The 23,565-nt window shown below is 38.4% G+C and overlaps 1 protein-coding gene across 1 annotated transcript in view; it reads left to right on the top strand.

The window, feature by feature from the left end:
* RNF17 (ring finger protein 17) overlaps positions 1-23,565 on the top strand; it is a 39,323-nt gene that overhangs the window by 12,876 nt on the left and 2,882 nt on the right. Inside the window, exons 12-32 of the mRNA XM_041487357.1 lie at positions 1,415-1,576; positions 2,182-2,374; positions 2,803-2,968; positions 4,293-4,483; positions 5,059-5,197; positions 5,662-5,815; positions 6,514-6,629; positions 7,628-7,748; positions 8,482-8,599; positions 10,238-10,456; positions 11,424-11,574; positions 12,472-12,590; positions 13,183-13,273; positions 14,179-14,294; positions 14,608-14,915; positions 15,981-16,144; positions 16,938-17,057; positions 19,458-19,538; positions 20,172-20,297; positions 22,589-22,693; positions 23,254-23,404. Of these exons, the coding sequence (XP_041343291.1) occupies positions 1,415-1,576; positions 2,182-2,374; positions 2,803-2,968; positions 4,293-4,483; positions 5,059-5,197; positions 5,662-5,815; positions 6,514-6,629; positions 7,628-7,748; positions 8,482-8,599; positions 10,238-10,456; positions 11,424-11,574; positions 12,472-12,590; positions 13,183-13,273; positions 14,179-14,294; positions 14,608-14,915; positions 15,981-16,144; positions 16,938-17,057; positions 19,458-19,538; positions 20,172-20,297; positions 22,589-22,693; positions 23,254-23,404 (3,111 nt within the window). The remainder of the gene's footprint in view (positions 1-1,414; positions 1,577-2,181; positions 2,375-2,802; positions 2,969-4,292; positions 4,484-5,058; positions 5,198-5,661; positions 5,816-6,513; positions 6,630-7,627; positions 7,749-8,481; positions 8,600-10,237; positions 10,457-11,423; positions 11,575-12,471; positions 12,591-13,182; positions 13,274-14,178; positions 14,295-14,607; positions 14,916-15,980; positions 16,145-16,937; positions 17,058-19,457; positions 19,539-20,171; positions 20,298-22,588; positions 22,694-23,253; positions 23,405-23,565) is intronic.

The following is a 23,565-nucleotide window of genomic DNA, read 5'->3' as shown; positions in this document are numbered from 1 at the left end:
ACTTGTGGTTATTGCAGTCCCCTCAGAGTTTCTGTCATTGGCTCCTGGAGAATTCTTTTCTGTCTGTTACCTCAGCTTCTTGTATCTTCTCCCTGGCCATTATCCTATGATATTTGGCAGGACAATTAGGTTCCTCAGCTTGTCAGTTTTTCCCTGGATTGTACTAGTCCATGAAGGAATCCTTCCCCTGTTAGCAGACCGAATCTGGAGTACTGTGTCCAGTACTGGACCCTGTGATACTGAAAGTCACTGTCACACAGGAGGGAGTCCAGCAGTGCCAGGCTGGTGTGCAGGAGGTGCTCAGGGTCTTACAGATGTTTTCCAGCCTTAATAATTCCATGCTTCGGTATGTAAGACAAGATAGCTGACTCATCACTCTTTGGAGATGGTGACCAGGGTGATCCAAAAGAGGCTGTGTCCCTGTTGGGGAAATCTTTCAAGTCGTTCAGATGCCATCTATTACACTGGAAATGGCCAAGAGAAATCTATGACCAGGGTGATCCAAAAGACGCTGTGTCCCTGTAGGGGAAATCTCAAGTCATTCAGACTTTTTGTTCAGATGCCATCTATTACACTGGAAATGGCCAAGAGAAATCTTGCATCTCTTCTGGATATGGCATTTCCTAAACATGGAAGCACAGTCCTGGATACCTGCTCAGATTGTTTCAGATGCCAGGTTCTGTGTAGTCTTTCATCCATGATGTGTTGCAGTTCAGAGGTGGCAGTGCTCCAGGATGTTGGAAATCCATCTGGTTGGTCTGCCCTGATCAGTCATGCAGGTGACATTCAGTCTAGATGATGTTGTCCACTCTTTGCAGGAAGCTCTGTGGTATAAAATACTCTTGTAAGAATTGGATTGTGGGGCTTCTAAAACCCTCTGACCCATTAGCAACCTTTGTTGAATAGCTTCAGAAGGAGAAGCCTGTCTTTTGTATCCCTAATGGAGGGAGGTACCTGCAGTACAGAGGATTTGGATGCTTAGTCACAAGTCCTGTCTTACATAGGGTCATCTCTTGGCTAGTTCCTTGGTCTTCGTGCACTAACACTGAGTAACTATTGGAAAGTGCTTAGCATACTTGTTCTTTAAGGTGGAAGTCTTAATCTCTAATTTGCTTTCTGTGTCTTTGTTAGAGGGAATGAAAACTCTGAATTACCCACTTAAATTCAGGCTGCCACTTTGTGAGACAGAGTTTTGCTTTGGAGGGTAGCATAAGGGAGGTAGTTCAAAAGAGCAACTTCATCAGGAAGCAAACATGGTAATAGTTTGAAACAAGTATTACAAGACTTGTCAGATTAAAATCTGTTTGAGGTAATATTACCATGATTAATGCAACATAAACTCAATCCTATGCCTGATAATATCTGTTGGGTTCACTTGGAGGGTGTTTGATAATTTGTGTTATGTCTTACTCAGGTTTGACTGAATTGGTGTTGGTAAGCCATGTTATAAATCCATGCCATTTCTATATTCGGAGATACTCACAGAAGAAAGAAGCATTTGCTTTGCAGACGAAATTAGAAAACTTCTGCTGTAGTAAGACCTCCTATCTCTTGCCTTCAGACATTTTGGAACTAGGTAAATGGTTAAATTCTAAAGGTCTACACAGCTTAAAATACTACCTTGCAATATATCTTCCTTAGTATCGTGTTCTTTCTTTTTTCTCTCTTCCCCCCACTCCACTTTATGTGGTAAACATTCCTTATAAAGTTTACTGACTGAATAGGAACCATTCTAGAAAGAAAAATGAAGGACAATAATACTTAAATCTTCAATGATTTAATTCTTAAATCATTAAAATTATTTCCTAGCCCACACATTAATAGTCTTACCTACTTCCATAATGTGTTCAGAAAACTGATGAAAGGTATGTAATAACTTTATTATGTCAGTGGGGTTTTTCCCACTTTACTCAGCTATAGAAAGTTTCATAGAAATGACTTCTTGATACCAGCCAAGCACCTGCCAGCCTTAAAGGCACTGTGTAAATGAATGTGAGGGGAACTTCTGGTGGCTACAGAGACAAAATTTATGGTCTTTGTGTTTTCATTGTAGCAGAAGCACTTTCATTACCTGTGTGGAGGATGGGAACAGGGGAGCATTATGCAGAACTGTAATAACAGTTTCAGTGTGAAGTACTTTAAAATACTGAATTTAGTCCTTTTGTATTTGTTTCCATATAGGTGCTAGAACTTTCATTAAGAGTAAGGAAACTGGAATGTGGTGTCGTGGAACTATCACTGAACTAATTCCTGTAGAAAGTAAAAATCAGAAGAAGCAGCATTGTGATCCAATAAGATACAAAGTGTGTGATGTTGCATTGCTAGAAGTATTCCTGATTGACTTTGGAAGCTCTGTAGTTCTGATTTTCTCAGGGTATGTTTATGGAGAGAGGTATGTTTGTCTGCAGTTGTTGTCTTTACTGCTGTTATTCAAGGTCTCTTCTGAGAAACAAGTCCTTCCTCACCTTCACGCAGGCGGATAGCCAGATACCCAAATGGCTCTGGTATTCTCTTCATACATATTCCCCTCAGAAAAAGTGGCACTGTATTTAAGTGTACAAGCCTGTATACATTAAAATATTTAACTGAGACTTAAGTTGCAAAAGAGAGCATGTAAGTACTAAATGCTTTAAAAAAATGCATTTCACTGAGACTTTAAAATTCTGTTTTATTGACATGACATTATGCCAATTACTGCAATAATAACTTAAAAGTCTGGGGTTTGGTTTGGAAGGTTTTAGGCATTGGATTTGAGGTTTTTTGCTTTTAAGCTAGTGCTGCATTTATTCCCATTGACATTAGATGTGATTCCACTGAAAGGCCTGATCCTGCTGCTCTGCAAACTATTGAAACCCATGACATTTGTCTGTTTGTGAGGAAGCCTGACCAGCACATTGAGGCAGAGCTTGCAGCCATTCCTCCTTTAGCAGTACGGTGTTCACTGAAGGATGTTGTTCCCAAAAATGAAGTAAGTACAAACTGCTTTAAGTATTTCAAGACCTTCTTTATAAGATTTCTATTAAAGAATTTAAATATGAAATTTTAAGTTATCTTATTCCAGTATAAACAGAAGGAAACTCAAGAGTACAGAGTGTATTTTTTTTAAGTTAGATTCCCTTGTAAAAGGATGTGTTGCATTGCTTTCATTGGAAAAGAAACAAAAGCTTACAGCAGTTTGTCTTTAAAAGCCTGTGAGACTACAAATGCATATTTCAGGCTTAAATCTCACTGCTCGTACTTTAGACATGTTCTTTTGTGAAGTTTAAAAAGTAATTGGAAAATTGATCCTCTTCTTTTGTGTCTGTCTGATAACTATACAAGTAGTAACTTTCAGAAGTCATCCAAACAAAGAATAAATGGCTTCTTCAAAATAATTAAGATAATACCTTCAGGGATTGTACTTGTTACTTAAAAATTTTTGCCACTCTTGTAAAGTGTTATTTATTCTATTTCAGTATAACCACAAAGTACTGTCAACCTTTATTCCATTACCAAAAAAAGGCATATATGTTGCAGTATTATTTTCTTCAGTATTCACTTTTTATTAGGCTTGCTTTATTCTTGCCACATTCACATGGAAATGAACTAAGTCCAGTACACCTGTGCATTTCTGACAGTATTAACTGTTGGTCAGTTTCGAGGGGTTTTTACCAGTCTGATGTTGACTGAAGTAACTTTAAATGGGAAAGTTCTGGAACAATTTTCACAAGTGTAGATAAAACACCTTCCTTATATGTACTTTCAGTTTTTTCTGTGCCTAAAAAGCACGGATTTGCAGTATCAAATGAGAAATGCATTAACTTGATCCCAGAGAAATAAATTCAGACGGGCTTTTTTTAGGTAGATAAAGTGTTACACAGGATGCTGTGGAGATCAGCAGTGTGTAAATTGATCAGATCAGGTTGTGCATTTGTGTAAAGACATAAGAAGACAAACTTACATTTCTGCTCTCTCAATTCATGGGAAAGTCATGAAATGAAAGTAAGGTAAGATGATTCTGGTTAATGTATCAAAGCAGTCTGAGGGGATCTTCAGAAGAAACATGGTGGAAACTGCAGTCCTTTAACCTGACTCAGTTTTACACTGTTTAATACACAAATAATCCATAATGAAAGAATTCCATTCAGTGCTGTCCTGGCTATGGACTAGACAAGTCTGACCATGTTCAGTATTTCATCTGTTCAGATACAGCTGTGCTTTCTTCCTTGCATTTACTTTATCTTTTAATTAAGGTTTGTATTTGTTGTTTAACATTCTCTGACATCCTCAGTAACTTTTTCTTTCTAATACAGGATGAAGGTTGGGGAGAGGAGGCAAAGACAAAATTTTTAGAAATGGTAAATAATAAAGTTGTTTCAATGGTGGTATTTAGAGAAGAGGATGGTGTTCTCATTGTGGATCTGAGAAAACCTCCGTTTAATGAAGTAAGCAGTAATACACCGCTGTCTCTCAAGGATGCATTGGTTTTCTTGGATTTGGCAAGGTATGTGTCTTCCTTTGGATCCTGCTCCTCTGTGCCATAACTGATAACAGAATAATGGTTACCAAGTGAAGTTTACTAAGCTGGTTGCTTCTGCAGTGTTCCGTATATTAATGTGTGATGTATTAACCTTCAGCAGTGTCTGCTGATTTCCTTTTTTCACCTTCACCAATGAGCACCTTGCTATACTCATTTGCACTAGTCAGACTTCATTTAGATAGGGAACTTTATTTTAGAAAATGGCAAAATATATGTTTCTGTACAAATCTTAAATAGCAGTGGAGTCTCTCTAAATGAGAAGCCCTTGATGTCTATCACAGACGGAAAACCACACCAGAATGAGCCTGGGATCTGTTTGATTTGGCTGGTAGGCAGTGGGAGAAGCATTACAGAGAATTGGCTGCACCACCTGCAAGAAGGAAAGTTGAAGCTATACATATAAGTATGAATCAATAAGTGATTTTTATAAGATAATTTTGTGGTTTTTTTAATGGGAAATTTGACATTTGAATATAAAAGGGTTCGTTTGCAGTTCATTTTGACTGAATTTATTCAAAATTTCACTTTGTTTACCTTAGGTTTAAATTACAGCTTCCCAGCCAGTTGGAAAACTGCACCGTATTGCAGTACAGTCCACCAAACATTCCACAGGAAGGAGAAGAGGTCTTTGTTGTGGTTTGTCACATTAATAGTCCGAGTGATTTCTATCTTCGCTTGGTAAGTTTAGAAATAAAGCCCGTTCAGATGAAATTATGAATAAACATTTTAATGTTGACCTATTTGTAGTCCGCACTAAATAAGCTACAATTTCTATTAAGTTGTGTCGCTTGTTACCGGTGGTTGGATTCCTAGAATTAGTAGGTGAGATTAATTCTAACAGTTGTTGATTCAGCCTAGTTAAAATTCAGGAATTCCTAAAATCCCAGAAAGTTTTTGTCAGTTCTGTAACGTTATTAATTCCTTTTTGGGCGTGCAGTATTTTACTGTTTAGATTTGATTGAGTAGGCCACTATCCAGTAATTGTTAGGCTCTTTAATTCACTTTATGTATTCATGACACTTTAATTTTGGAGAGAAGACTGGAAAGTACAGTACTAGGAAAAAAATTACCCCTTAAGAGTGTAAAAATGCCATTAAAATGAGCATCTGCTTTGTATGTGTGGTTTGTTGTTTTTATTTCAGAGAGAGAGTGTTGAATCTTTAGCTCTTCCACAGAAAATTCAGGAGATATATAAACAAGAGAATGGTAAAAACTTCGAAATTTTCTGCCCAGTTGAAGGCCAAGCTTGCATTGCAAAGCAGGAGGATGGGAATTGGTATAGAGCACAGATTATAGGTGAAGTATTGATTCTTTTGCTCTAATGCTTGGTTGCAAAATCAGATGTGCTGGCAGGTCAGAGTCACATGCTGGATATGAACAGTAACATCCAGCCAGTATTTTTACTGGGAATTATGGTGCTACCAGGTAGCTTCATAAAGTCAGTAGTACTAATTGATATTCTTTTGCTATTAATAGACTGGTTTATACACCTTTTCTTTCTAAACAGAGGTGCAACATATTCCATTCTCTAGAGATTATTGAAATTCTATTATGTAATTATTTTAAGTAGTATTTCTCTTGCTATTACAGTGTGAACCCCAGCTTTGGCTATTCCAGCCAACCTGTGAGTGTATCTGGTGCTGGTTCATAATTCTCCCTAGTAATTCCAAAGAGAGTGGGGAGGTTGTGCTTGTGCTGAGTCTGTGTTGTCTGTGTGTGGGCAGTGTAGCATGTCTGCTTGCATGTCTACTTGGCATGTGTTCAGTGTGCCAGTGTCTCACAAAGGGGGCCAAAATGCCAGGGCTGTCATTTCAGGGACCTGAAAGAGCTGGCTCCTAAAGAGTAGTCATTTTGGTTGGGGTATAAAAATTCCAAAAAATTCATACTAGGTGATCATACGGCATGAATGTGGGGTCTGCTCTGAAATTCTGGTGCTTTAACCTGTATCAGATACTAATTTTTTCTTAAAATATCTTGGGTTGTTTTCCTTGGAGGGCTGCCAAGTTGTCGGGAAGTTCTGGTAAAATACGTTGACTATGGCAACATTGCTAACTTAACTCATAAAGACATACGCAGAGTCAAACAGGAGTTCCTGAGCTTTCCAGAAAAGGTAAATGCCTGGATTAAACACTCTCTCATTCCCCGAGATGCTGCTAATTTTGAATTGTTCACCTTCTGAAATATATTAAATAAATAAAATGTTGAGGAACTTTGTTTTTGCCCACCATTATAAAGTGTCTCACTTAAAGTTTTGGGTGCATATTAAAAACTTAATTTTTTTTTTTGTATCTTTCAGGTATAAATTAAAACTAATGTTGCTCTGCAGTATACATACTGCAGAAGAGGTATATATACAATGTGTATATACATGTGTATTTAATTCACTTAAATTTATTTCTTTAATAAGCCAAATGAATTTTTACATTTTTTCCTTTTTAAATGATAATCTCATAAGAAGGGTTGGTTTTTGTTTTGTTTTTTTTTGTTGTTGTTGTTTGTTTCTTTTCTTTTTGTTTGGTTTTTTTTGTTTGTTTGTTGGTTTTGGTTTTTATTTGCATTTAAAATTTGGTGGTTTTCTAACATGAGGAATGGTTGGAGTGTCCCTGTTTTGACAAGGAGGAAAACTGACTGGGAAAGAAAATGGCAAAGTATTTTTGTCAAATAAAAAAATCCCCAAAAATGGAAATTATTTTTTCTTTGCTATTCATTTGATCATTTTGGTTACCAATCCCAATTATGCTGAACTTGGAAACTTCATATGTTGGTAGGGGTTTTTCTTTACTCCTTGAAGGCACCAGTAGGCTTTTTTTATCACTTCTGTGCAATAATCTTTACCGATCTCTGCACCAGTTCTATGCCTTACCAAAAAAGGAGAAAAATAGTTTTAGGCTCTTTATATTTCAGCAAGGTCTCTGAATGTGAGGTTCATGCTCAGCTACTGGGAAGGGAGGGGTCATTTTGAACTAAATTAGATTGTGGTAATGTGGAACCAGAAGGCAAGGTCATGCTGTCTTGCTTGAGTGCAAAGCAAAGCCTGTGATTCAGTCATAATGAGATGATCTTGATCTGTATGTGATGTTAGCTGCATAATCTTGGGTTATTCTTCAGGCAATCAGGTGTAGGCTGGCTTGCATTGAGCCATTCAAAGGGGCAAATGAGTGGAACAGAGAAGCCAAGGAAAGATTTGAAGAAATGACTGAAGATAAGCTTATGTTGTGTTCAGTTATTGGTAAGTTATCCGGAATGTATTAATTTCGATTTATATATTATGTTGTCTCAAATGTAGAAACCATCACTTTGATATTTAAAATAGTATTTATTTGAAATGCTTGTGTTCATACCTGCTAGAGATATCCTGGAGTGAGAATATCTAAATTCTCTCCTCTGATTGGAGGAGGCATAACAGATAAAACTTGCAACAAAAGTTCTGTTCTTGTCTTGTCTTACAGACCACACCAGTGTTACATGATATAAGTATTCTGGTTATTCAGGTGGGCTTGTTTCCAAAAGTACTACCTGTAATGCTTCCTGACTTCATTGATAGCTGGGAGTGTGATTGCTGCTGCTCTAAAATATTGCCAAAAAAGAAAATAATTTCAGATAAGACATACATGACTAAAAATCCTTAGTAGGATTTTTCTCAATACCATATATTGTTCATATGTAGCCACTTAGTTTTCAGCCCTTGTGGAATGATGGTTTGGAGCCCATTTGATAAATGGAATCATGCGTAGCAGTTGGGAGTTTTTGTACAGAAGTATTTGGTGATAATTGGTGTATTTTAAGTTAATTTTATGGATATGTGCAAAGCTAAGTGTCTGCATATTGTTGGTGTTCAGAATCAATTATTTTGTACATCAAATGTAATTTTGGAGAATTCTGTCTTTTAGCACTATTTGTCATTGCTCTAAAACCAGTCTTCATTGGTTGGCACTAACTATGCTGTTATTATTCATTCACAGAAATTTTAGATAATAACATCTTATCTATTGAACTCTTCAATGCCTCTGCTGATAATGGGAAAAAATTTAGTATTAACTGCCAGCTAGTTGAGGAAGACTTGGCATCCTACATACCTGGGTAAATACATTGTGCATTACTTTTAAAGTATTTGGAAATACAGAATTTGTCAATTGAAGCTGCTGGTGTTGGTGTGTTACCTCCAGTGGCTGGAATTTACCACATCTGCAATAAATTGATTTTAAGATCACATCCATCAGCTGGTGTAATTTAGAGTGTAACTGCAGTTCAATAGTTGAATTCTGAAACTAAATCTTAACTAATGCATTGAAGTTGTGTCTGTGAAAAAATGGAAATCAAATGTTGGCGTTGTACTTGTAGTGTCCCTAAGTGCCAAATCTTCCCAAAGTGTTCACTGTTAAGGTTCCCATTCCCATGTAGTAAGAAAAAGAATTTGTGTCTTAAACCTGCTCGTACAGTGAGTCATCTCTTTGGAAGGTCTAGAAGAAATTTGGGTAACCAGCTATGACAGCAACAGAAGGGTTGGGAAGACAGCAGAGTTGGGAAGTGTGGTGGGGGAGATGAGGCTGATGAGGATATTACACTGCTGCATTTAATTTGCTGGCTTTTTACCAAGATAATCCGTGGGCTGTATTCATGAAAATCTGTAGTTAATCTTTCATTAATAATTTTTTGAATACTAATGGAAATATGTCATTAAATGGGACGTTTTCATTCCAAAAGGAAATTCCTGAATTTGCTTTTTCTAGAAGGAAGCATGTTAAGTGAATTTTCTCTCCTAGCTCAGAAATGTTACTAAATCTTAGTAATACTCTAATACTGTCATAGTCACAATTTTTAGTAAGATTTTTGTAAGTAATGCAACCTGAACAGCTGAGTTGGTTTTTTCCTGTCACAAAGGTATTTTGTTGTGTCCCATGTGTACTTAGATGCCTGCTTCCAGCCTTCAGTCAAGGGGGTATATTCCTTTACCCTCAGTTGTTGTGTAACACTGATCCCTTGAACAGGGTGGATTTTATGATGCCTTGAATAAGGTAGAATTAATGATCCCTTGCTCACTCCACCTTCTTTAGTTGGACTGGGGAGAAAATAAAAGAAATTTGAGCAAGAAAACTCATGGGTCAAAATAAAGACGGAGAAATCACTTACCAAGTAGGCAAAACAGACTTAATTTTACGTAGTTATTACTAATTAGCATAAGCACTGAATTACTAATTCAGGCATTGGTACACAGAAGACAAAGATTTATAGCACCTACCCTCCCCCTTTCCCAGGGTCAAGTTTATTCCAAGCAGCTCTCATTCCTCTCCTGCACTTGAGTTACACTCATCCCATTCAGGGAGGCAGTGAGTGGTGCAGGAGTTGGGGTCAGGACACAGCAGTTTATCTGTGCTGCTCCTTCCTTCTTTTCTTCCTGTGCTTAAGAATGGACCCCCCGCAGGCCTTTGTTCTTCATTTTGTGGGGCAAGAGGCCCACTCCAGATCTTCTCTTCTTATGATCTTGGTGTTCCCTGTGGTATCTCTTCTATTCCCTGAATGTGCAAGGACACCTTCGGAAGGGGAATAAAAATGTTACTGTCATTAGTGTTTAGAAGTAGAACTTAAGACTGTTTTTGTCCAAGCTGCAACTCACTTTTTTCATGTTGAGTAATTCCTGTTATTTTGTTATTGAGCCTTTTTCACTTCATTTAAAATTGGTTTAAACGTTCCATTCTAACTATTTTGTGCTCTTTACAGGTACACTGAAAAAACTGAAGTAAAGCCTAATGAAATATGGGATGATCCTCTAGAAGAAATTTCTAAAACCTCAGAAGCTTTTATTCCTACAGACATGGAATCTGTGGATGAAGATTTCAGATCACTTTGTAACAAGGAGTTATATGGGACAATTAGTCATGTTGTGTCTCCTAGTAAAATTTTTGTACAATTGCTGGCATCAGAAAGTATACTGAAAAGGTACTGAAATTCAGAGAACTTTCCTTTAACTAAAGTGTCTTTATTACAGAGTGGTGAAATATAGTTAGAGCAACCTCTGATGATAGTGGAATTTGATACTGTGTACTTCTTGAAGGCTGCTGACTTACTTGCCTTGGTTGAGGAAAGTATAGGAGCAAAAGAGAGGCTGGCACTACATTGTGGCTTATTAAATAGTTCTGATTCCAAGTTAAGTATATGATCTCACTCGTATTTCAAATCAGTTTTATTGTAGTAAGTATTGGAGCCAGATGAATGCAACACTGTCCAAAAAGATTCAATCTTCCTGCTCTTTCTTCTCTCCTTTGCATTCCCTCATTAGAAATCTGGTTAAATAAAACCTGTATCCCAAGTCTTAGAACTTATTATTAGTGGTAGTAGCAGGGTTGTTTTTTTTTTTTCAAAATGTTTCCAGTACCCTGTTAGGAACATTGAACATAGTTTCTAGACACAGTGTATATCAGCATGCCTTTGATATTTAGCCTGCCTTTGATATTTAGGTAACGTTTAGGTAGTCATGCCTACTCTTTGAAAATATTTGAGTGTGTTGTGGTTTAGTGCAAGTTGCTTATGTATTCATTTATCTTTTAATCTTCTTGGCTGTAACTGCCTGGAGCTCCATTTATGTAGTCATGACACTGAGGACCACACTCCCAAGCTGTCAAGAGAAAACAGTGTAGTTTTCAAATAGTGCCATACAAAGCACTCAGGTTTGCGCAGATTAATTCTAGTGTCTAAGTTAACATGATAGGTTTACAGACTTTTAATGAGGATGCAGGTTTTGTAACTCCCATTTCATCTATTTCTAACATGTCATGAAGAAAAACTGCAGCACTGCATCTGTTGAAACAGTACAATTTCATTGTATGCTAGTTAAACAGTGACTGAATAAGCCTTTTATTTACTGCATTACATTTTATCTCTAGCAAAGTGGTTTTTTGAATGTCAGTTTACAGGAGGAGATGGCTTCCATGTACAAAGACTCCCAGCCACACTGTGTGAAGTGGGAGAGGGAAATGCACTGTGCTGTTTACGTACACGATGTGGGACAGTGGCAGAGAGGTCAGATCCGCAGGATTGTCTCTGAAACAAGTGCAGAGGTAAAGCTCTTACCATAACAGGGTTCAGACTTTTATTTCTAAACTTGGAAGCATTCACTGATTAAAATAAGGTCAAATCTTTGTTTCTTTCTTCTGTGTTAATATTTTCTCACAGACTTCTGCTTTTGTTGAGAGTCCAAGTAATGCTGTACATTGCTGCAAATCAATTGACTGTCTTGTCAAAGCTCAGGTGCCTTTAGCAGGGAATCTGGTAGTTGAGGAAGGCTCGTGAGGTTGACTTTCTCTTTATTTACACTGCCCAGAGATGCCCAAGCTACAGTCTAACAATGCATTTTAGATTCCAGCAGGTGTGTGAAACTGAGGATTACAGTAATTCAAACTTAATGGTCCTCGTTAAAAGAGGGAGCCAATTGAACCAAGTGCAACACCGCAACACCACAAGATCACATAGTAGTCAGGCAGCTGCATGAACCCTAAGCTGATGGTGAATCACTGTGCCATGTAGCTATAACATTTTCCATGGCAACCTCACACAGCGCTGCTTGAAACATGTGTTTTGTTGTACCAATTTGAAAATTATGAGCACCAGAAAAAGCATTTTGTGACTAGATACTTACATGTCTCCAAAGTAAGAATGATCATTTTTGATCATGCAGGTAATGCAGGACTGCATTGCTGTTGGGTTTTTTCCACCATCATCAGGTTGTGCCCAGGGGTCTTTTTAGTAGGAAGCAGAAATGGGACTTCATGTCTTTGCTGCCATGCTGTGGTAGTTGCTTCAGTTGTCATTAAATATTTCAGTGCAAAAAGCATTTGTTAAATCCCAGTAATGTTTGAAATTTTTTTAACCTCCTCAGGGATGCTTTGAATTATCATTTCTTACAGATAACAGCAAGAGAGGGGGTTTTTTGTTTTGTGGTTTCCTCTGTGTTACAGGTACTACTTTATGATTCTGGAGCTGAAAAAACAGTGGAGGTCAGCTGTCTAAGAAAACTTGAAGAAAACATGAAGACCATTAGGATGTTAGCAATGGAATGTTCACTGACAGAAATAAGGTAGCCTTTCCTGAGTGGCAGCATTATATGTCATTAATAATGACATACCTTTGTTAGCACTGATTATGTAAGATTTGGATATGGTTTGCTTTTGGAATAAGGAAATGGGGTGGTGGTTGTGATTTATTTAATAAATGTTTGGAGTTTTTTCTAAGGGTTATACTCTATAGTAGTAAAGCAGAAACTGTGCCATAGAAATAAATAATGTTTATAGGTTGAGTTGTGAACAGATGTATTTCATTGAATACTTTTTTTTCACTTGGCTCAGAATTTGAGATGAATTGGATCTCCTGAAACTGTACAGTCTCTTTTCTGGACTGTTATCACAGGTGTCATAACTTCTAGAACTCATGATCCTCCTCATTTTGAAATTCTGGGCTTGTATTTTTTAATTTTTCTGATTGTAGAGGTCCAGAAACTTATAATGACTTCATGTTACTCTTGACTGTAGTAGAGATACTTTTTTTTCTTTAACAGTTTAGGTAGTATAGAAAAAAAGCCAAGTTTTTAGTAGAGGGAAGAGGTGGTGGTTATACTCAGGAGATGCCAACTTCTTTTGTGTACCTAGAGATTATCATTTGTTCTATGTTAGGCCCACAGGTGGAAGCACACAGTGGACAGCAACAGTGTGTGAATGCTTGTCCTATTACCTAACTGGAGCACAAGTGAAAGTAATCATACAGGTTTGTAATCAAAACCAGTGGTATCTATAAAATTCCTGTCAGGCTGTCTGCTAATTTGGGATTTTTTTCTGAATATTTTACCTTTCAAAAAATCATGATTAGAACTTGATTGTATAGCTGTTTGCTCTAGGTAAAAAGGTGCTTTTTCTTCTTTCTGCTTTACTTTTGTTACTCACTGGAGCACTACAGCAGCTGGCTACCCAGTGTGGAGAGAACTTCATATTTGATATATTTGGTTACTGAAGAATAGTAGATGTATCTTTGGGGGGTGACTGGATGCTGACAGCCTTTATCGACAGATAAGCAAGCTGCTCAGGTTTTTTATGAGAACTTTTTCAGCAGCTACTTTATTAGTTTTCAAGCTTCAGAGACTCCAGTGCTGTTGCTCAGGTTTTTTATGAGAATTATTTCAGCAGCTACTTTATTAGTTTTCAAGCTTCAGAGACTCCAGTGCTGTATGAATATCATTAGTAATTTATCTCTTCCACAGTTTAAAAAAAATATTATTAGAAGGGTTTGATTTGTTCAGCATCTGTTATCAGCTGCCAGTGATATTTTACAGTGTGTGTGGAAATAAAAGCAGTGATGAGTGGAGTTATTTATGCATGGGTTTAAATCTCCTGCGGGAAAACAAGTGTTTGGCACTTGATTCTATTAAAAAAGCTGAAGGGAAAAGCGAGATTTTACTCTACAACTCTTTTTTTAATGTCATGTGTAGTGTAGAACAGTTGGTAAAATGATTGGAACTGTCATATGGATTAAATAAATCTGTGTCTGCTCATGTGGGCACCAGTTGTTCAAGGATGTCTGATTGACATTCAGTACCAATAAAATGAAAAATGTGCCTGTAGTTTAGAGGAAATGCATATTTGTAGTGTGTTGTCCAGCTCTCCCATTTTTTCCAGGAAAACGTTGTGGGTTGTGCATTGCCTGTGAAAATTCTTTGCAAAGATGAAACAGGAAAAATGACTGATACTTCTGAATACCTTATTGAACAGGGTTTGGCTCTTAGAAACAGAAGGTTTGGATACTTTTCTTTTATATTCTTTCAGACTCTTATGTTCATTTTTGACCAAACTAATAAGTAAATAAAAAAATCTGGATTGTGTTCTACAGTTCTAGCAACAGACCTCCATCTTCAATGGACTTACTTGAGTATAATGTTATTTTTTGTATCCATGGTACATTTCAGTTCTCTAAGTTTGTAGATGAGATACTTGACAGTATTTTGAGATTGCTTTGCCACTTCTCTGTGTTACTTGTATTATTTTGTAGTTTTGCACTTTTGAAGTTCTTTGTCAGTTAATATATTGATATTTGATTGAATCTTCTAGAACTGGTAAAGCCGATGGGACTTGTTTAGTCTCCAAGGAACATCTTGAAGTACATTTCGAGCAGGAGAACACACAGCTGGATGGTTGTAATTCCAAAATTGGATTTGCAATAAACAGGCCTGTTCCAGAGGAAAATACCATTATTTCAGAGAGTGAACAAAAATCACTCAAAATAAATGAGCCACTGCCTCATTCAGAAATGGATGAAGTATATAAATCTCCCATTGTTCCTGAAGCAAAAGTTTTCCAGGCTGTAGTGAGTTGTATTGGATGTGATGGAACTATTTATATAATACCAAAATCATTTGGTGAGTTTACATAGAAGAAAATGCATTTATGAATGTGAGTGCTCTTGGGTATCAGAGTGTATACTAGAACAGCTATCTGGTACATGTTTACTGTTCTGGAACATTCCTCTTGGGAGGTCATGTCCTTTGGTGTCAGGGGCAGGGATTCTCTCTGTCCTTAAATTAGCTTTCCTGTCCTCCCAGCCTCCCAAGAAATCCAAAAACCCAAAGCGCTTGGATAGGCAGGTTGCTTGCCTTTTTTCTCTAGGCTGTGATGGGTGAAGCCTAAAGATTATTGGAAGTTAGCTTGGTTCTCAGATACTGCTGTATTTTTTTCTTAATTTTAAGCTCAGTAGACAGTTTCTTCAGACTCTTTATGTGCCTTGTGATACACTCTATATCTCACAATGTTTCCTGCTTGTATTGTTTGAAAGAGGTTAATTTTCTTCTGACTGATGCAGTGTCACTCCTCAGTTCTGTGTTAGTATATTGTGCTTTAGAGAAATATTTACATATGAGAACATTAATTCTATTTTTTTTTCTCCACAAGTGCATTTAACTACTAAATTATGTAACTATTTTTATTCCTGAAACTTTGAAATTAAAAGTACAGTAACCCCACTTGCACAGGACTGTGTGTTCTTCCTGCAGTTCTTGCTGTAGGCTGTACCATAGCAGGAGAGGTTCTTCTGGACACTCTTCTTTCTTGCTTCATGGTGTCCTACCACTGAAACATTGGTTTGGGAGTTGTTGACTTGTTCATGCTTTGTTTTGCTCTGATATGGTGCTGCCTAGGTGTCACTTACAAAATGTATAGACTCTTCTATAAGTTCTTCTGAGATTGGAATTCAGAATTACTGATGGCTTCAGAATTGGAAATGCAGTTTACTGTTAGTAACTCTTCTGCATATACTAGATATGGAACATATATATTGTATCAGTGCTGGTAAATGTATTTTAGAGCTGCATGTGTGTTTATTTGTACATGTCATCTGCATCTGATGGGGTTTAGTGATGGAAATATTTTGCATTAATGTTAGAGACTATTCTTAATTATTTTTTTTTTATTTCACCTCCTCTCCCAAGAAACTGCACTAAACAAATTGATGGCTGAAATACAGAATACCTTTAAAGGCCTTGGTCTCCTGATACCCTACTGCTGGAAGAAGGGAGAAGCCTGTGTTGTAAGAGGATCAGATACTGTGTGGTATCGAGCTAAAATTGTAGAAGTCAGTGGTAGTACCCTCCAGGTAAGTTTGATTGTAAGGGGGGAGGGTATATGCATATCTGCATATGTGTGTTTAAAAAAGGCATATAATCCAATCCTCTAAAACAAATAATGGATTTAGCTTTTTTTCGTTCAGCTGACCTGTGCAGTTGTTCATTCTGCTTAAAGGTGTGGATTACTGTCCTCATTTTTGCTTTTATTTTAAAGATCAGATCTGTCTACCTATTTCAGTTGTCACAATTTTTCCTGTAGTTTCCCTAGTAATGCTTCATTTTCTTAAGTAAAAAGCTGCTCTTGATCTCCTGTAAGTAATCCCTTTTAGGTTTTTTATTTTACTGTTCTTACAGTATGTAGAATGCTTTGAAAACAATTAGGTTTATAATCCCACCCTTGCCCTAATCCCCACCCAAAAAGTATTGGCTGTCTGTTACAAATTCTTTCTGCTGCACAGGTATAGAGCCTTCTTCTCATTAGTAGTTCATCTTACCTAAGCTCTTGAGCCTGCTCATGACTTTTGAATGCAGATTTGAAAAGTCTATCCTAGATCATAAATTTTTTTCCTTTCAATTTTAAACCAATGTTGGTTATTCCACAAAAGGTAGGAATTCTTGCAAGAGAAGTTTATAAACTGAATTTCTAATCTGCCACACCACTTTTTAAAATCCTTTCTTGCTTTTTCACTTTGTCCCATCACCTGCTTACCAACAAACCATTATTTTTTTTCCTCCATAAAAGTAATGCTGTAAACGAACACATTCCTTACTAAACTTAAGTATTTCGGGAATTATTTCAGGAAAGCTTTGTATTTCCTGTAGGTACAGTACATCGATCGTGGTTACATAGAGAGCATTCCTCAGTGTCACCTGTATCCAACCACATTCTACACTGGCATTCCTCCATTTTGCATCCCGTGTCAGCTCTACAAGACGCTGCCGGTGAGTAGCGGCTCATCCGTGTGTTGGTAGGTGGCTACTCCAATAATACCTGCTTAGTCAGAAAGAGTAGTACTGGTATCTTCTCTTGCCTGCCAGGATTCAGAGAAGAGATGATGAGGATTGTTTCAGCAGGTCCTTGTCAGGCCCAACAGGTTTGCTTTATCAGGGGAGCATGCTTGAAAGGCAGCTGTCAGTGGAGTTAAACCTTTGTGAGACAGGACACTGCCAGGGTTCACAAGGGGGATACTCTGAAATGCTAATTCATTTTGCAATAGCAGCAGCAAAAAGTAAGTCCTGGATTTCTTAACGCAGAATGGCAAGACAATCTGATGATGAAGTCCTGCAAAACAGTGTTTCTAACATTCTGATCTTGGCTGTGTAGGAAACAATCTAAACTAATACAGCTGAATTGTTTTAGAGGTTTTTGTCAGTAAGTAAGTGTGTAAATAACATCTTCACATACCATCACACCTTGCTTACTCTGAATGGTGCACTTAGTAAAAGTGAAACACTGAAATTACCAGCTTACTTTTATTGCTGGAAGTAGTTAAATTGATAAAGGCTGTAGGGCTGGTGGGGCAGGGACAGGCAGCAGACCTGCCAGTGAAAGGTAGCATGCCCAGGTAGGAAAGCTCCTGCAGCAGGTGGTGAGAGGGCTGTGTAGCATCAGGGAGGCTGAGGAGAGCTTGGATAGCTGATTCCAAGTGCAGTCTGCAGTGGACCTGCAGCCAAACGGCCAGAAACCCTCCCAGCAGCACGTGTAGAAGAGAGAAGGGGCAATAATGCAGAAGAGTGGAAGCTTGCAATGGCAAGGACGTGGAAGAAGAAGAGATTTTCTCCAGAGTGTGAGGTGCACTTGCATCACTGCTTCATCACTCTGGGGGCTGACGAGGACAGAGCTGTCACATCAGGAGAGAGGCCAGGGCTGAGGAGGGCAGCACCCTCTGCTCCCCGTGTAGTCCCCAGTGCAGCTGGCAAAAGGCAGTGGGTGATAGGAGACAGGGGTGGGTGCTCCCTGCAGAGGGGTTCAGAGGAGCCCATGTGCTGACCTGGCACTCTCTAGAGAGGGATGGTGCTCCTGCCTGTTTGTATCAGGAACGTCACTGAGAGGTTGCCATTCCTCTCACTGTTACCCAGTACCATGAGTTAGTTATCTCCTCCTGTTGACACCAGTGGTACTCCTCAGACTGCTCCTGGCTGTATCCTCAGACTGCTCCTGCAACTGCAGGGGTTGCAGGTCCCAAGAGTGTTTGTAAGGATCTGTGGCCTGCCAGTAGCATCAGTCCTGTCTGGCTGAGGGAGGGGATTTGAAAGGTTCGCTCCATTCTGGTGAGTTAAGAAATCTTTACAGGACTGTTGCCCCAGCCAGAGGCTGGGCTGCTTGGATGATGGCACTCACTTTGAGGAGGCTGCTCTGGTGGGGGCCCTGTGGGGCCCGTGTCTCAGAGAAGGGGAAGAACCTCTTTGGTCTGTAGGTGTGCCAAGCCTGGAGAGGGATCGCAGGTCAGGAGAGCACCTGAAGAGCAGCGCCTGTGGAGCAAGTGCAGGGAAGGGCAGTGAAGATCAGAGGGCTGGAGCATCTCTCCTTGATGGGCTGAGAGAGTTGGGGCTGTTTGTCCTGGAGAATAGAAGGCTCCACAGAGATCTTCAGCACCTTCCAGTTACTAAAGGGGGCTACAAGAGAGCTGGGGAGGGACTCCTTACAAGGTCAGGGAGTGATAGGGCAAGGGGGAATATCTTCAAACTGACAGAGAGCAGGTTTAGATTTGGTACTAGGAATAAAATCTTAACTACAAGGATAGCAAGACATGGGAACAGGCTGCTTAGGGATGTTGTTGATGCCCCATCCCTGATGTGCTCAAGGCCAGGTTGGAGGGGGCTTGGATCACGGATCAACCTGATTTAGTGCCCCTGCCCTCAGCAGAGGGTTCAAATTCAATCTTTAACATCTTTTCCAACCCAAACCAGTCTATGATTCTGTGAAAGACAGGCTTGTAAGTGTACAGGCTGGAAAGGAAACAGATACAGCAGAGAATAAAAGTATTTAAGGTATGTGTTTTGTTGATTGTTATCTTAGTTTCTGTAATTCTTAGGATTATGCTTCAGACAATTTTGTGCATGTACATCATTGTGTACATAGTATCAGTTAGATTTGGCAATCAGCATCTCTTTCTAAGCCATTTCAGGATCTGAAAATTGTGGGTTGCATTATCACTTAAATTCTAGTGCACCAAATAGCAGATAATAATTAAATTATTGTAGACAAACTAATTATGTGTTTTATCTAGTCAGATTTCTTTTTTAATGGTAGTTGTGTATTTCCATCTACCCTAAGAATAGGAAGACTACTACTACTTGTTAGCATCTTAATGTGTTGGTTTTTTGGTTTTCTCTAATTAGATTGGAAATATTTGGCAGCAGGAGGCAGTAGAATATCTTCAAGAACTTCTCAAAAATGAAGAGGTTGAAATTCATGTTAAGGTAGCCCAATTTATTCATAGATGTGGAATGAAGCAAAGTTTTTGTTGTCTTTTTTCTTCTAGCTGGCATTAAGAATGGTACATGGGGGAGTATAGCACTAAATGTATTTCTTAGACAAAAGAAAAACCACAACTACATTTACTTCTGTGACTTTCCCCTCACTATAGTTTTCAGGCCTTAAATATGTTCATTACAGTTAGTGCTGGTTTTTCACCCTGTTCATGTTGAGTTGTCATTTTGATGAGTAACCTACCTATTGGCAGCATAAATTGTTCAAAATTTATGACATAATTAACTATGGATGTGCTTAAATTTATTTATTAAAATTATAAGGAAACACATCATCTGTATTGTCTGAAAAGCCATTATAGACAGCTTAATGATAAATTGTGAAGGGGAAGGGTTTGAGTGAGCAAATATGGGATGATACTTAAGTGTTAGGATGAGCAGTTGGTACTTCTATATCAGAGAGAGATATTCCCATTTGTGCTATAACTGATGGTAATAGACATCTTGGTCTTGTGTCTTTGAGTGTTATACATACCAACAAGAGAGGTTTGAATTTCTTGGTCACTGTTTCTAAAACTTCAGCCAGTGTTACTATTACAGTCCTGTTTTGTCCTGTGTAAATAGGAGTTACCAGATAACCCGTGGGGCAAGTTGTCCATCAGCCTGTATTTTGGGGGGATGTCACTTTCGTCCTTCATGGCATACCAGAGGTACTGTGTTGCTGAAGATTGCCAGGACATACAAAAGCTGGTGAGACTTGTGTGTTTGTGTGTGTCCTCCTTTTGCTGTTGGCTGTTCTAACATGGGAAAAATTATTCAGTTCCTTGTTGTGACCTAGGAAGATTTGTTACTTTTTTAATATTTTTGTAAGCAGCAGTAGGACTGAGCACACAGGTCTGCAGCACAACATGGGGAGCTAAAATGTGCTGATAAGATTCTGAACAGCAAATTGCCAAGAGTTTGTTCATGGGCTCTGTAATGTAAAGAGATTTTTGCACTTGTGTTTGAAGTCCAGCTAGTTTTTGTGTTCCTCTAGAACACTAGGAATAGGGTAGTACTTCTGTCACTTGAAGGGATTAGTTATTCATAGAAATATATCTAAGGATGGAGTAAATTAAATCAAGTATTTCAGCATAAAGCCAGTGATTTATAGGGGAGTTACCTAGGTTCTTTATTCCAATAGTCTGGGACGCTTCTCTGGTGGTCTTTAGGGGAGGATTGATGTTTCCACCTAACTTCGTTGTCTTAACACAAAAAAACCCATGCATAAGTAATTTCTCTGTATTTGTTTTCATTTTTTTGTTCCTTGAAATCTGAGGATGAGATTTATTTAAATTGCTAAGACTTTGTTATTGCATTTTTCTGTTTATTCTGTTTAAGTCTGCCAATGTACTTTTCTTTCCAACAAACATCTTTGCTTCAGAAAATAATTTTCCAGTACAGAGTCTGCTGCTGTCACTGCTGGTGCAAGGCTCAAGTTGTCTGCCACTGGGCTGATGATGCAGTTAGAAAAATCCCTCAGTGTATATTAGAACTGAGTAACTGTGGAAAACCTCATTGTAAATCAATCTCTTGTTGCATTTTCATTAAGTCAGCACGACACACAGCTTTCAGCAAACTAAATATGGATCTGGAAATGAGATTTGTATCTTTAACACAAAAATTAAATTTGGAAAACAAAAATAAAGCTGTTTAAGAAGCTTGCAAGCAAGAAGCATTCAGAAAACCTGAAGTGCTTTCCTCAAGGAATAATAGCATTAAGCAGATCCATTCCAGGAATAAGTGACTCAGAGCAATTTGTAAGAAAACAGACATCAAAAGTGTTCAGTTGTAGACCAGAAAAGAAGCAAGGTATCCAGAACTCGAGCTGACTCAGGAACAGCAGAAGTGGGAAGCAAGCAGCTCTGAACACGTTCAGACATAATCAGCTCTGGTTTTGGCTGTAGAGACTCAGCAGCCATGCTCACAAGACAGCTGAAGTGCATTGTTTTTACATAACGTGTAACCATTATCTATTATTTTATTCTGTAGTTTTGTAACTTTATTTCACAGCTTCAAATCTGTGATTTGGGGTAAGTTAAGCTGATAAGGACTTCATTCTGTTTTGTGAGCCTTGCAACTGCTGACAGTGGCTTATGCAGAGCTCACTGGACCTGCTGCTGCAGTGTGTCTCTGTCTTAGAGATGTGCTTTCATTGCACTGCACTGCTGAGCTTAGGAGCTGCTCTTTGTTACCATATGACAATCCTAGCTTAGGCACTAGCCTGAAAGATTCCTGGTAGGGCAGTAGGATGTTGGAGAATGCATCAGAACCTCCAAGTGTGCTGAGCTTTACAGCAGTGACTCTTATTCCAGGTGTAGACAGGTGGCTCCTGAATCACAGTGCTCCTGATAGTTTTGCAGAAGCCTGGCATTCAGTTTATGTGTATCTATGATTTAGTTAGATATCCTTTGTTTACTTGTAATGTACTTTGAATGGAAAAAAATCTTTTTTCATAGTAAAGTTTGAGGAACATAATGACTTTTTGTACTGCATCCTCTGGCAGATCCTGCAGGGGAAGCAAAGGGTCATAACTTATTGTTTCATCTCCCAGTTACATATGTTGCTTTTACTTTTCTCTTTTCTTGAGGCATAATGAAAAGTGTTCCTCTGGAGAAATTGTACATTTTGTTATGTATCATGTTTCAAGTACAAGAGATAATATGAACTCTTTTCATGACCTATGATCTAGCTGAGCTGTGTGCCATATATCCTTCTAGAAGTATAATTTAATGCACCAGGGTTTATTTTGTGGTGAAACAAATGCAGAAGTGACATGTAGAATTCAAATACATGGTTCTAAAAGGTACACTGGACAATGCCATGCTGCTGAGAAAAATCTTTATGTGTACATTGCAATGTCGGGTGTTTTCATCAAGGACACCCTGCTTATTGTGATTATACACCTTCTTAGGTAACTCCTTTGAACCAGAAGTCATACCTAAGTTAGTTTCTATTTTGTTATTCAGTATGATACTCAGCTGAAGTCTGTCTCGGTCTAGGGGATGTTTGAAGGAGACCTTTCGCCTTCGTACCTGGTGCAGCCACTGCCTGTTCCAGGAGAAACCTTTCCTGTCACAGTTACCCACTTGGTGTCCCCCAAGGAGGTAAGTGTGTCTGGTCAGCATCTCACATGCTGCAGTCCCACTGAGCTGGGAAACAGACATCACAGCTGGCCATCTTAGAGTATTAGAGGCTGCAAAATGGTCCTGAGCTATTGGTGCAAGGCAGCTCTCTGGATGAACACTGAGTTGAAATAACCTCATAGGTGGGGCAGTGAAACACTAAGCATTTCTCTAGAAAAATGAATTGAAAGAATTACACTACTGAAGTCTGGTAGTTAGCTTTTTTTTTTATAAGAAAATAGGTTGTTGGGATTTAATGTGGCAGAACAATAGTGAATTTTGTGTAAGCCCACACAACTTCCTGGAGTTGTGCTCAGTCTCCCCGGCAAAAGGCAGAATGTCATGTGCATTGATCGAATGAAAGATTCCTATGTGGTATTTGAATATTGAATGATGAAATAGAGAAGAAAGAGGAGTAAGGAAATGCTGAACCTTTCAAAGATGGGATCTGGATTAAAAGTAATCTTTTAATAATGGTTGGAGTTCCTGGTTTCTAAATTAACTGCAGAAAATAGTAACATCAGAGCCTTTTCTTTAAATAGGTTTATATTTGTCTTGATTCTTCTGAGAACCTTACAAAACGCTCTGCCACAGAGAGATCTGGCAGCTGTGACTCAGAGAGCCTTAGTAAAGCCCTGAAGTGGTGCAATAAAATTGTAAAGACACTTCCTCATCTAACAAACTTCAAAAAAGGTACATTGTGTGTTTATTTTCCCTGTTGTTTCATGTGAATATTCAGAAAGCCTGAGTTTCCTTTTGTATTTCTATGTATCTTTAAATAAAAGTTTTGGAGAGTAAGGAAAAAGATCACACTATAATTACATGTTACACTGTAATACGTTTTTACTCTTCAT

The sequence above is a fragment of the Pyrgilauda ruficollis genome, unplaced genomic scaffold, assembly GCF_017590135.1.
Source record: "Pyrgilauda ruficollis isolate IOZ18807 unplaced genomic scaffold, ASM1759013v1 scaffold8, whole genome shotgun sequence".
In the NCBI taxonomy this organism is placed as follows: Eukaryota; Metazoa; Chordata; class Aves; order Passeriformes; family Passeridae; genus Pyrgilauda; species Pyrgilauda ruficollis.
This window is presented reverse-complemented; position numbering and strand designations above follow the sequence as displayed.